General features: G+C 39.7%; 1 protein-coding gene across 4 annotated transcripts in view; it reads right to left on the reverse strand.

Annotated features, from left to right (window-relative positions):
- LOC140341016 (leukocyte antigen CD37-like) overlaps positions 1-12,777 on the reverse strand; it is a 163,699-nt gene that overhangs the window by 89,794 nt on the left and 61,128 nt on the right. For 2 of the 4 annotated variants that reach the window (XM_072426512.1, XM_072426515.1), the window contains exon 2: positions 625-682. The exons of the other annotated variants lie outside the window; for them this stretch is intronic. In XM_072426512.1, coding sequence (XP_072282613.1) covers positions 625-681 — 57 coding nt within the window. In that variant the 5' untranslated portion in view covers position 682. The remainder of the gene's footprint in view (positions 1-624; positions 683-12,777) is intronic. 4 annotated transcript variants of the gene reach the window in all.

Consider the following 12,777-nt stretch of genomic DNA (forward strand, 5'->3'; position numbering starts at 1 on the left):
GAACGATCATATTGTTACAGCATGTACAGAATTGTGCACAATATGATTGTTCAAGTATAATCGTGCATAATCGTTGATCGGTCGTAATTGTTCATTTTCTAACAAAAATTATTGGAAGTGTGTACCTAGCTTTAGCCTAAAATAGATTTGACATGTGCTCTTTAATCTTCATGTGAAGTCTAGGGGTATGTAATAGTGTTATGTGTCTTTTTTATAATGTATCTTTTTATGTATCCTTTTATAATGTATCTTTTTACAATGTATCTTTTCATGTATCTTTTTATAATGTATCTTTTTACATCTGTTTGGAGGCTGTAGAAGCTCTACACAGTGCTGAAACAAACCCAAATTTTTCTCCCATTGACTTTAATGGTGTTCGAATTCGATGTTCGACCACTCGAATTTTTTTGCTATATTCGGCCGAATAGCTGCCGAATCTAATAGTGAGCTATTCGACCAACACTAGTCTTTAAGCCAGTTCTCTATCCATTTACAGATTGACTTTTCCAAACCTATTGACCCTAACTTGCATATTAACGGTCTGTGGGGTACAGTGTCAAATGCTTTAGCAAAGTCCAAGTACACTATATCACCTGGCACTCCACTGTCTACCTGTTTACTTACTTCCTCATAAAAGATAGAGTAAATTTGTTTGAGAACTTCGGTCTTTCTTGAAGTCATGCTGACTATCACTTATAATAATATTTTTTTAGCAGAAACTCCTCTATGTGGTTCTTTATCAAACTCTCTAGGACCTTTCCAACTATGGATGTTAAAGTAACCAGTCTGTAGTTACCTGGTAATGACTTTGCTCCCTTTTTGAAGATAGGAACAACATTGGACCTACGCCAATCTATCGGTACCTTGACAGTGACTGTTAAGTCTCCAAAAATTTGAAATAATGGCTTTGAAACAACCAAGCGCAGCTCTTTGAGGACACATGGATGTAATCCATCGGATCCTGGTGCTTTGTAAACCCTAATTTTTCCCAGCTGTTCCTCAATCATATCTATTCTGAGCCACTGTGACTCAGTTAAGCCAGTAACATTGCTATTATGAGTTTTGACTTGAGCTCTGCAATTTTCCTTTGTGTACACAGAGCTAAAAAAAAAAAAGTGTTTAGTAAATCTGCCTTTTCTTTATCCCCAGTTACCAACCCAGCGACATCCTTTAAGATCTGATCCTTTTGCTACTAATATATTGAAAAAAAATTTGGGGGTTTGCTTTACTTTCCTTTGCAATCTGTCTTTCATTTTGAAGTTTTGCACATTTTATCTCCTTTTTACATATTTTGTTAAATTCTTTATAGTTTTCAAACGATGAAGGTGATCCTTCATTTTTTGGGATGCCCTTTTCTTGTTACTTATGGCTTTTTTAACATCAGCTGTGAGCCACATAGGCTTTAATTTTAGCCTCCTAAACTTATTACCCATTGGAATATATTTTTCAGTGTGATTTTGTAGAACAGACTTGAAACATTCCCATTTCTGTTAGGTGTTTTTTCAGGACAATGTTTTCTCCCAGTCCAAGTCACAGAGAGCTGCCCTTAATAATGGAAAATATTCTCTCCTAATTGTTTTTATCTTTCCTGTTTTTGCTTCATGTTTACAGCTTACATTAAATGAAATCTTATTATGGTCACTGCTACCCAGATTCTCTTTTACATGAACATTTGTTATAAGCTTTGCTTTGTTAGAAAGAACTAGGTCCAACAGATTATCATTTCTAGTTAGGGCTTCTATAAACTGTGCCATAAAATTATCTTGTATTAAATTCACAAATTTCCTCCCTTTTGCTGTTCCTGTAGTGCCATTACACTACTTGATACTTCTGTTACATAGTTACATAGTAACTTTTAACTAACTCTTTTAAAATGTATTACAGGCTTTTTTCCTATGAATCAGCTTAGTTTACTTTAAATGTTTTTGTTTCAATCAAGTTTATTAGATTTTGTATAAAAATAAATAAAAAAATACACATATTTAAATAAACGTGAATGTATACAACAGGTGAATGAACCATACATAAATATGTACAACAAATAAAAACAACAGAGATGGACAATAATAAACAATTTAGTTTCAAAATAAGTGTATTAGTACAAAAGTATGTATCAATTCAAAAAACTTTTGAACATATTATTCACATATAAATGTCATATGTACCTGAAATAAGGGGGGAAACACAGGGATATACACATATAGCCCCAAGGGGTTAGAGCAGGGGAAGGGAGATGGGTCTGGGACAATGTTGGGAAGAGAAGAGGGGAGAAGGGGAATATGACTCAAGTAAAATACACACACCATAATCGGGAAATAGAAGTGATTGCATTGAGTGACCAAGTTTGTGAAAAGCTTGCTTCGCTTTATGACAGGTAGGTCTGGAACTGAAGGGATTGCTTAAACCAGTCCTAGGCTGACCACACCATTTTGTATTTTTCATATTGATCTTTATCCTCTGCCACCAATATTGCCATATGCTGGATTCTCTACAGTTCCATAAACCAATCCTTCATGGAAGGAACACAGGAATAATTGCTCTGGCTGCTGTTAAGAAATAATGTAACACACTCCTTTTTGCAGATTTGATCAAAGACATCAACCTATTTGATCGTAATCTAACCTTAAAAACTATGTTTGATAAACAAAACACAGAATTAATACCTTATACCCTGAATTATAAAAAGGATGGAATACCCAAGACTTTAAACTGCTGAAGGACCTGTATCAACTGCTCACAGAGAACGACTCACATTTATTTAACCATCTGAGACCGTATCATCAGAATCAGAAACCCAGTCACCTTCCAGTTTTACACTGATGTCTAGATTTCTGTACCAAAAGCGATACACTGTTTTTCATGAAATTTTTTTTTTTAATTGTAGACCTGTAACTTACAGAAATATGTCCGAACAGGGTTCTAGTAGTTATCATGAATAAAAAAAATATTTGAAACACACAAATCATGTAAAAAAAAAAAATTACTTTTAAAAAAACTAAATATAAGACACAAAAATCAGCTTAAACAAGAATACATAAGTAAATGAAAAATACTGAAAATGCGATAATTCAATATACTGTATAGTAATATATTTTTCTAAAACACATCCCTAGTGTCCAACAGTCCAACGTCACATACCTATAGACAAAACCACATAAATATATTTTGTATTATTTTGTATTGGATTGGATACAGGGCTTTGTATTGAATCCAATACAAAATATTTGAATTTCCCGCTACGACCCCCATCGACGGGCGCACGCACAGACATCATCAGGAATCGCCGAGGGACACGTACGCGAACGCTGGGTGTTCTAATTCTTTCCAAACTTCCATGCAAAAAGTGTTAATTCACCATATAATTCACCAAATTACCACATAACTCACCGAAATATGTCCAAAATTTTATAAATTTAATAATAAAATTTTTTTTTAAATCTTTAAAAAAAGTTTAAAAAAAAAATAGTGTATAATGTAAATTGATTGTACAGTAGCTTATATAATATATATATAATACAATTATATATGTATTATATAAGGATTTCTTTGTATTGGACTCAATACAGCTTTTTTGTATTGAGTTCAATGCAAAGGATTTTGAATTTCCCGCCCCGCCTCCAGCCCGAAAACCCGGTGATCGTCACTGCACTCGGATGAAGAAAGAAGACAGAAGACGCGTCTGGAGGAGCTGCGGGGAGAAGGTGAGTATTTTTTTTAGCAATCGACGCTGGAACAGAACGGATCATCGCAGCAGAGACCAAGTAAGTGAGGGGATTTAAATAGTTTTGTTTTGCAAAATCGAAAAAACCGAACAAAGGTTGGGTTTAACGGTCGGGTGGTTAATATCTAGGAAACCCAAATCACAATTCTTGCCCTCTTTATCCACCAACCAACAAATACAAACCTTCATGGACATCCCAACAAAACAAATTTTAAAAATGAATTTAGACATACACCCAAAAACATACAACTTGACAAATGAACATAAGAAAGCTCTTACAAAATTAAAAAACAAGAAGATTGTAATCAAACCATCAGACAAGGGTGGGAACATAGTGATTCTAGACATTGATCATTATCACCAAATCTGCTACTGTATCCTGGATAATCAGGAATGGTACACGGTCATGCCAAACAGCAAAACTATAGAACTCAGGCAGGAATATGACAATATCATTTTGGAAGCTTTTTCTAAGAATGTAACCGATAAAAAAACCAAAGACTCTAACCAACAAATTTCCTACGTTACCAACATTTTATGCATTACCGAAAGTACAAAAGAATCTCTCACGCCCAAAAGGACGACCAATTGTTTCAGTAATAGGGTCTTTAGCAGCAAATTCAAGTGAATTAGTAGATTCCCATCAACGTCCTTTAGTTATGAAGCTTCCATCCTATTTAAAAGACATGATTGAACCCCTTAAACTCACCCACGAAATGTCCATCCCCCCAAACTCCACCTTAGCTATCGATGTGGAGGCACTATACAGTAGCATACAGCACCATCTAGGTATTGCAACCATTTCAAACTGCCTCCACAAAGCATACCGTACTTCAACAAATCAAAATCAATTTATCATATCTTTAATGACCTAGATTCTCCACAGAAATATATTCACATTTGAAAACAAAACATACTTATAGACCCAAGGTGTGGCAATGGGGACTAAGTTTTTTCTGAAATAATACGGCTGGCAAAACTATACTGCATGCGAAGAGCTCACACCCCAAAGCTCTTATCAACAGTATGCCATATAGTCAATATTTGAGATTGACAAAGAATTGCACATTAGATGAGGATTGGAAAGGTGGCTAATTACCTACGCAACAGACTTCTTTTGTGAGGTTATTCCTAACTCCTTAAAAAAGCATACCAAAAAGCAAAATTACACAAAAAATACAAAATTACATTACAAGAAAGGACCTTCTTTTCAAAGTTGAACATAAGGACAAACATTCCCAAAAAATGACTTGAATAATTACCTGATACAACAAGCACCATCATCTCCTCTACAATACCTTGGAGAGTAATTGACATATATTAGGAAAAGACCCCCAAATAAGAACATGTATTGGGGAACGACCCATGATTACTTATTGCAAGTCCCGATCACTAAGAGATCTGTCACACTTACCTCTTCCTCACTAAAGCGCAGACTCCTCTCTCCTGGGCATGCAGGCAGTTCTGTTGCTGGGTGTGTCTCTGTTTCCAAGCTTTATCAATTCTGTCCAATCCGCTGGCCAATCAGAAAATAGCCTCTTCCCCAGCCCTGGCTATTTAGCCATGTCACACACTGCACTCAGTGTTCGTGCATCGTGTCTCCATTGTGCTGAACCCCTAGTTCTGTTGAGCTAGTTCCTGTTCACCTGGTGCTTAATCCAGTGTTTACTCTGTCCAGCTCCTGCGTTAACTCCTCATTGTCCAGTCTGTTGGTTGCCAGCCAACTTCCCTGTGCTGTTCCTGTCTGCCTGTGGATATCCCTGCATCACCAGTGCCTCCTGTTGTTTACAGTATCTCCTGTGTTGGCTGTGCCCGCAGTGACCCGTGTCACTAGTGTCTGTCTCCTGGATCTCTGGTAATTGACTCCGGTAACCAGCTGCCCAACATCCTCACCATCAGAGGCCCTGGAGAAGACCCGATTACTGCTTACTGCCTACCATGCTTACTGCATACCTACCGTGAATACCATAGCGCCACCTAGTGGTCCTGTCTCTCCGTGTGTGACAGTTTGTACAAACCATGTATTCACCCCTCCCAGACCAGATCCAAACCAACTACTCGCCCAGAGGCTTGAAGCTCAGGAAGCTACTCAAACCCAGGTACTTCACCAGCTTCATGTGCTCACTACCCGCTTGGATCAGCTTCTGGTCCTCTTCAGTGCTCCTACTGAATCACCGGTCCTGCCCAGTCTCCTGCTTTCCTGAGCCTTTTTAGGAGGGTTTTTGATGAACCCGCTCGGGCCTCCTCAGCAGCCAGCGCTCTCCTGGATCTCTGCAAAGAGTCACTTACTGTGGGCCAGTTCTATGTTAAGTTTCGCATTTTGGCGGCGGAGCTCGCCTGGAACAGTGAGGCTTTCCACGCTACCTTCTGGCAGGGCTTTTCTGATCGCAATATGGATGAGTTGGCTGGTCGAGAAATTCCCACTGCTCTGGATGACCTGATCTCTCTGGCTACCCAGATTGATATATGTTTCCTAGAGCGTTTCCAGGAGAAATCTCGCTCCAGCAAAGTCTTCTCTCACGACTAGCTCTATTCTTCCAGCCACCTCTGGAACCTCCACTCCCGTTTCTCTTTCATCAGAGGTACCCAATGGGTCGCTCACGTCTATCTTCAGAGGAGAGACTCCGGAGCCTATTTTCAGGTCTCTGCATTTACTGTGGATTGAAAAGACACTTTATCAAACTCCCACAGACCAGGAAACTTCAGCTCCTAGTATACTCTAAGAGGGGCATGCTAGGTCACTCTTTTCTCCCCTCCACTCAGCATCCCTCAATACCAATTAAGCTCCACAAGACGTCCACACTTGCTCTAAAGGCTTTTATCGACTCTAGACCAGCAGGCAATTTCATCTCTGCTACTGACTCAAACCCTGCTAATCTCTGCGGTAGATGGAACCATTCTCTCCTGTAAACTTATCCACTTCCAAATCTTGTCCATGCAAATTACGGTAGGTGTGCTATATTAGGTGACCACAACCTTCCTTGTACTTCCCCAGGACTCGTCTGAAGTCATCCTGGAACTCTAATGGCTTCAGCAACACTCTCCAGTTCTAGATTGGTCTACTCCAGAGGTATTGGCTTGGGGTCCTTTTTGTTTGACCAAGCTCCAACCTCTCAAGCCTCTTGCCCTCTCCACGTTAGAGTTGGCTCCATCCATTCCAATCCAGTACAAGGACTTCATAGATGTTTTCTCTAAATGCCAGGCGGAGCAACTTCCTCCCCATTGCTCCTATGACTGTGCGATGTACCTCATTCCAGCGATAAACCTCATTCCACACTTCCACTTTTCTTTGTCCAAAAGAAGGATGGGACTCTTCGTCACTATTAAAAACTGCTACCCACAGTGGCATGGCTGGCTGCCGACGAGGATGGTTACTTTTTGAGAGAGCTCTGTCCGTGGCGCGGCTCTAAATATACTCAATGACTCACCACACGATTCCACAAGCACTTGACCTACCACAATTCATCCACAAAAAAACAGAAGAGATGACTAGAGGCAAGGAGGAGAGGACCGGACCGCGGAGATGGATTGAATTCCATACTAAACCGGTGGGGGAGTAAAGTCAAGATGGCGGCGGTGTTCTTAGACCGTGGCCTACAAGAAGAGTGAGTAAAGCCTCTCAATTAACTTCTAAAAAGACATCTCTGTCTTCTATAGTGCAAACTCCCTTAATCCCTGAAGAACCGTCACTAAATGAATCGGTTGAGCTTACTAATCCTGATAATAATAATGATGGTTCATCCTCAGCTTGTGATTTTACTCAGACGGGAGACCCTGTATTACAAAAGGGTTCTCCATGTGAGGATCCGATGGATCATTTTATTAATGATTTACCGACACAGTACTTAAAGATATGCCATTATCCCTCAGAAAGTCATTTGCAAACTGACTTTTTCTCTATGATCTCTACACTTGAAAGAGATGAGCAGATTTTAGGTGGAGTGGAGTGGATCACATTGAAGAGAAAATGGGAGAAATCACAACAGGTCATAATAGTCTAGAAGAAGTGGCCAAAACGAAAGGGAAACTCATTGGCATGGAAGGCAGGGCTAGATCCTAAATTTCGTAGATTATTAGAAACTGTCTCTCTGTTGGAACTTCCTATCTATCTACAACTGATATTTACTGTATTACCAGTTCCCAAGGAGAACTGGTGATTGACAGAGCTCATAGAATTTCAAAACCTGCTCATTTGCCAGCAACAACCTCCAGAGATGTAATAGCCAGAATTCACTTGCAGAAATTCAGAAATTGCTGCAAACCACCAGAAATATGGAAGTTCTACCAGAACCGTACTCTCATATTACCATTTATCTCAAGCGACTATTTTAGCCAGGCGTCAGTTTTTACCAGTGACCAAAATGGTCCGATTACATGGTATTCCGTATCGGTGGGGCTTCCCGGTGAAGATTTTACCATTAAATCTGGATCTCCACATGTGATCTCCACTTTAGAGGATGTTTTTACACTTCTTCATAAATAGGGCCTAGAGATAGAAGATTCACAACCTCTTGCACAACGTTTACCGAGACTGCGACAGGAATGGCAAGAAGTCCACCATAAACTTGCACGGTCACCAAAGTGATCTATCTGTGATATTTGTTTACAGGTGTATTATAAGGTTTTGTTCTCTCTCCCTCAGTTGCAGTATGCTGGGTCAAATCCAAATGTTAATGTATCTACTTTTTATTATTACGTCGTGTGATACCTATACAGAAATATTTCATATTTATAGAGCTGTTGTTGGGTACACATCCGTTTTCCCCCATTTGACTACTCTTGACTTTGGGTCATAAAGTGCTATTCCCATGTTGGGGTATTTTTATTTTTTTTTTTTATTTTCTAGTACTGCTTTTTCTGTTGGTATTTTTCTCAGTGCCATTGTCATATCTTTGCAAGTTGGCTTTTTTTCTGTTCAACGGTGTCTGGGTAGATATCCCCAACTCTCTGCTCTGTGTCATCCGTTCAGAGGATTGCTGATGCAATAAGAGGTGAGCACACACAGTTCAGCCTTCATGTGAAGGGGATACAGGCAGCCCCGCCCCCATCTCATAGCACGAGCTGGAATTTCTATTTTTTTTTAAAAAAAAGAAAAAAAAAAACTGCCGGTGAAATGTATCCACTGCTAGAGCTGTGTGTGAAGTCTGCATGTCATTCTGCATCCTCACAGCTCTCTGTGTACAAACCTCCATATCTCCTAAACTGTATGGCACAATGACTTGTAATTTCCAGGGTGTACAGGGGACCCTCATAAATACTAGTTACTACAATTTCAAGATAAAGAATTTCAAGATATGGGGGTCAAAAATGTAAACAGTTAAAAAAATTGAACTTTGGGTTTGCTGTTTCAGAGGAAAGTGCAACTAGGGGTCCTAAATTGAAAATGCAAATTGGGGACCCTGGGGGCCACTAACATAGTAAGGAGCATTGGGGTGGGGCCCCTAAATATATACCTACCTGTCACAAATCTATACCTATGAAACTGTCTGTCTGCTTCTTTTCTTTGAGCACTAATTTCTCTGAATATATGCAAGTGGCGGGCACATTCTCCCCTTACAATCTCATTACTACAGCATCATTAAAACATAAAACACTCTGCCCATCAAAATGGGTTTCCCTGTCCTGTATACATTTCTGTCCACTTAACTAACATTCTGAACTTCAATTGGGGAATGGGGAAGTGTAAGAAACCAAAAATATAGGTACAAGTGGGGAACATCTGTGACTAACATCCCCTAAAACTTCATCGCTATGGCATCATTAGAACATAAACTCTGCTCACAAAAACTTTATTGAGGCTGAGGTATTAGAAGGTTACAGCCATGTGTAACAAGGAAGTGCATTTTGATGGACAGTTTTTTTTTTTAATGTTGTAATTATGCCATGGTGATGAAAGGTGATGTCCACACGTCTCCCACTTCCACTTATATTTTTGTTTGCCAGCACCTCTTAATTCTAGAGAAATTGGGGTTTGAGGTAGAGATGCAGACTGATATGTGTAACAGAGCAGGCAGAAAACTTTGCTAGGTAGAGATTTATGTTCTCATAATGCCATACTAATTACATTTTAGAAGGGTTTAGCCACAAGTGTCCCCCACTTGCACCTACAGTTTCAGTTTCCTATGCCTCCACGTGTACCTTAAAAAGTTCAAGTTAATACAACCAACGGTTTAGGCGATATGAAGGTTTGAACACGAGTTGTTAGGCTGCAGAATATGACAAGCAGCTTTTACACTCACATAGCGATCACACTGTGCTGCCAATAACATTATTACACGCCGTGGATAAACTTCACAGACAGTGTTTTTTAATAGAATGAGTGATGAGAGGGGATCACTGTCTGTCTTGTCCCCATCTGATATCACATTCATGATGCTAAAAAAGCATTGCCACATTTTTACCATTATATTAAAAAGTGACTTTCTCTGGGAAAATGTGCGTTTTTTTTTTTTTTGTTTTTACACTTAAAAGGGGTAAAGACCAAAGGGGAAACCCGCAGCCTCCTAGGATATTTCTGTCACATATCCAAAGAGGCTCTGCACTGCTCCTTGTGTGCAGGCATCTTCAGAGGCTTTCTTATAATGTAAAAAAAAAGTGTTCAATCTCATGCATGCGCAGTGAAAGGCAGCACTGGACGTACAAGTGAGCATCAGAGAAAAAGTGGAAGCTGAGCCAGCATGGGCCTGCTGGGCTACAAAATGTTTACACAAAAGTTAACTTTAACTAAATATAGACACAGGAGCACATCTGAAGTTAGGCTGAATTCACACCGGCAGTAAGGTTACATTTGTCCATCCCTCATGGCAGGAACCACTGCTGCCTAAAAAACTTCTAGCTCTGAAAAAGCCCAGCACTTACCGCCTGTTACCAATCCTAGGTGTCTACCACATACCGCCTGTTATCAATCCTATGTGCCTAGTACTTACCGCCTGTTACCAATCCTAGGTGCCCAACAGTTGCCAGAAGTCACTCAGAAGGGGTAAAATGTTTATTGCTGCTAATATGAACTAAGCCTAACTTGTTACACCACATTCATTATACTATTTCACTAATACAAAGGAATACACTCTTAAAACTTAGAACACTAGTAAGTTGGGTCACAATACACAGCATAGGACAGTTGTGGCAAAATACATAGAATAGAAAAAACTGGATATACTAAGGGGGCAGGCATTACAAAGTTGTAACAAATCATTGGGAGAAGGTAGAACACTGAAACAATAAGAGGTTACTGATTACCCATGGCAAACAACTGGGAGCACTAAATGTGCTGTGTTTTGCCACACCCCCTTTTTTACCACCCGGCTAAAAACAATTTCTGGGGAGAACACTGAATTAATATAAGGGCTGAATAGCCCTCATAAACGATCTGCTCTATAGTTCGCGGCAAACCATCACGGATGTGATGTGCTGTGTGCTCTAGAATGGCATTCGCCAACTGGTGGTCCGCTAGAAGGTTTGGGGGGTGCACCCCTGAGCAAGGTCAGGGGAAGACCAGAGTCGCGAACCACGTCCCCCGAGCAGTTTCCAGGCATAGGGAGGTGGGCGGGCTGTGTCCCAGCACACAACCTGCCAACTCTCCCATCGCAGGCACAGATCTGCTATGGCAGAGTGGGCGGGGGTATGGTGTTATGACGTCACTATGGGGAGGTTCCTTTCCTTTGATTGACAACCGGCTCCCCGCGCATGCGCGGTCAGGAGCCGGTATCTTTAGTGGTCCATGGGACCAAACAGATTGGCGATCGCTGCTCTAGAAACACATTTTTCTGTTACCAAACCTCCTAAATGTACTTAAATTATTTCCACCTATTTTTACAGCTAATGCAGAGAAGAAACGTATAGGAGTATTTATAGCTATTAAAAACCCCGTGGCCATTTACTATTATGTTGTGACTTTAATGTGGTATCCAATCCACAACTTGACGTTTCAATAACAAAACTTTATAAGAGAACCTCCTTGAAACCCCTTCTAGAGGAATCTAATTTTTTTGATGTGTGGTGATGTTTACACACCTCGGAAAAGGCGTATTATTCATCTTCACACAAATCCTATTCCTGCATAGACATGTTTTTGACTGACATGAGTTTACTAGAGAAAATTTCTCAGATAGAAATTGATAATATCACATGGTCGGACCACACTCCAGTAGTTCTGAGTGTGAAGGACCAATATCACACGATACCTTTTAGATTTTGGAGGGCTGATCCAAGAATTTTTGCGGATTTAGCGTATTCCGCTCAACTCAGAAATTATTTAAAAGAACTTTTCCAATTTAATGATACCCAGGACATGGATCTTTTTATCATATGAAATGCCCACAAGGCATTTATTAGGGGTATCCCGATTCAGCTTGAGTCCAAAGATAAAAAGATGAAGCGACAACAGTTGGCTACCTTCAAAATTTAGCTACATTAAAAATTTGGCTACATCAAAAATTTAGAAAATCAACACAAAATTAGTCCTGCTACTAAGGTAACTTAACAGCTTTTTTAAATACAGACACGATTTGAGAATGCTTCTTTTGTCAAATCATGCTCAATTTATTCAAAATTGCAACTAAATTACTGGAGGCAAGGTAATAGAGCTTCCAAACCTTGGCTGCTAAATTTAAGACTGGAATACAGCTCTCTAAAATCCTATTTGTGTTTAAAGCTGGATCCAATGGTAAAATGGTTAACCCACAGGATATAGCTGCAGAATAGATGAAGAGAACAGATGAAGAGAATAGATGGCTTTCAATTGGAAAATACATCTCGTCTCCGCCTGTAGTAACCACCTGTCCAAGTCCCCCCCTAGAGTCCAGTTTAATATTTTGTAGAGCTAGAAATCTTAAAGACTTAGTATTATAATTATGCATAATTATTGAAAATATGTTCATATATTCTCCTACGGAGCTAACGTTTAGTTTTAAAGGCGTTACTTTACAGGCGGAGACAAGATGTATTTTCCAATTGAAAGCCAACTTTTTTCCACGGCTGAACGATGCCTTCACCTTTAAATCTTTTTTTTATAGGAAAGTTTCAATTCTATCCCCCCTTTGCTTCCTTTTACTCTT

The sequence above is a fragment of the Pyxicephalus adspersus genome, chromosome 11, assembly GCF_032062135.1.
Source record: "Pyxicephalus adspersus chromosome 11, UCB_Pads_2.0, whole genome shotgun sequence".
NCBI classification, from domain to species: Eukaryota; Metazoa; Chordata; class Amphibia; order Anura; family Pyxicephalidae; genus Pyxicephalus; species Pyxicephalus adspersus.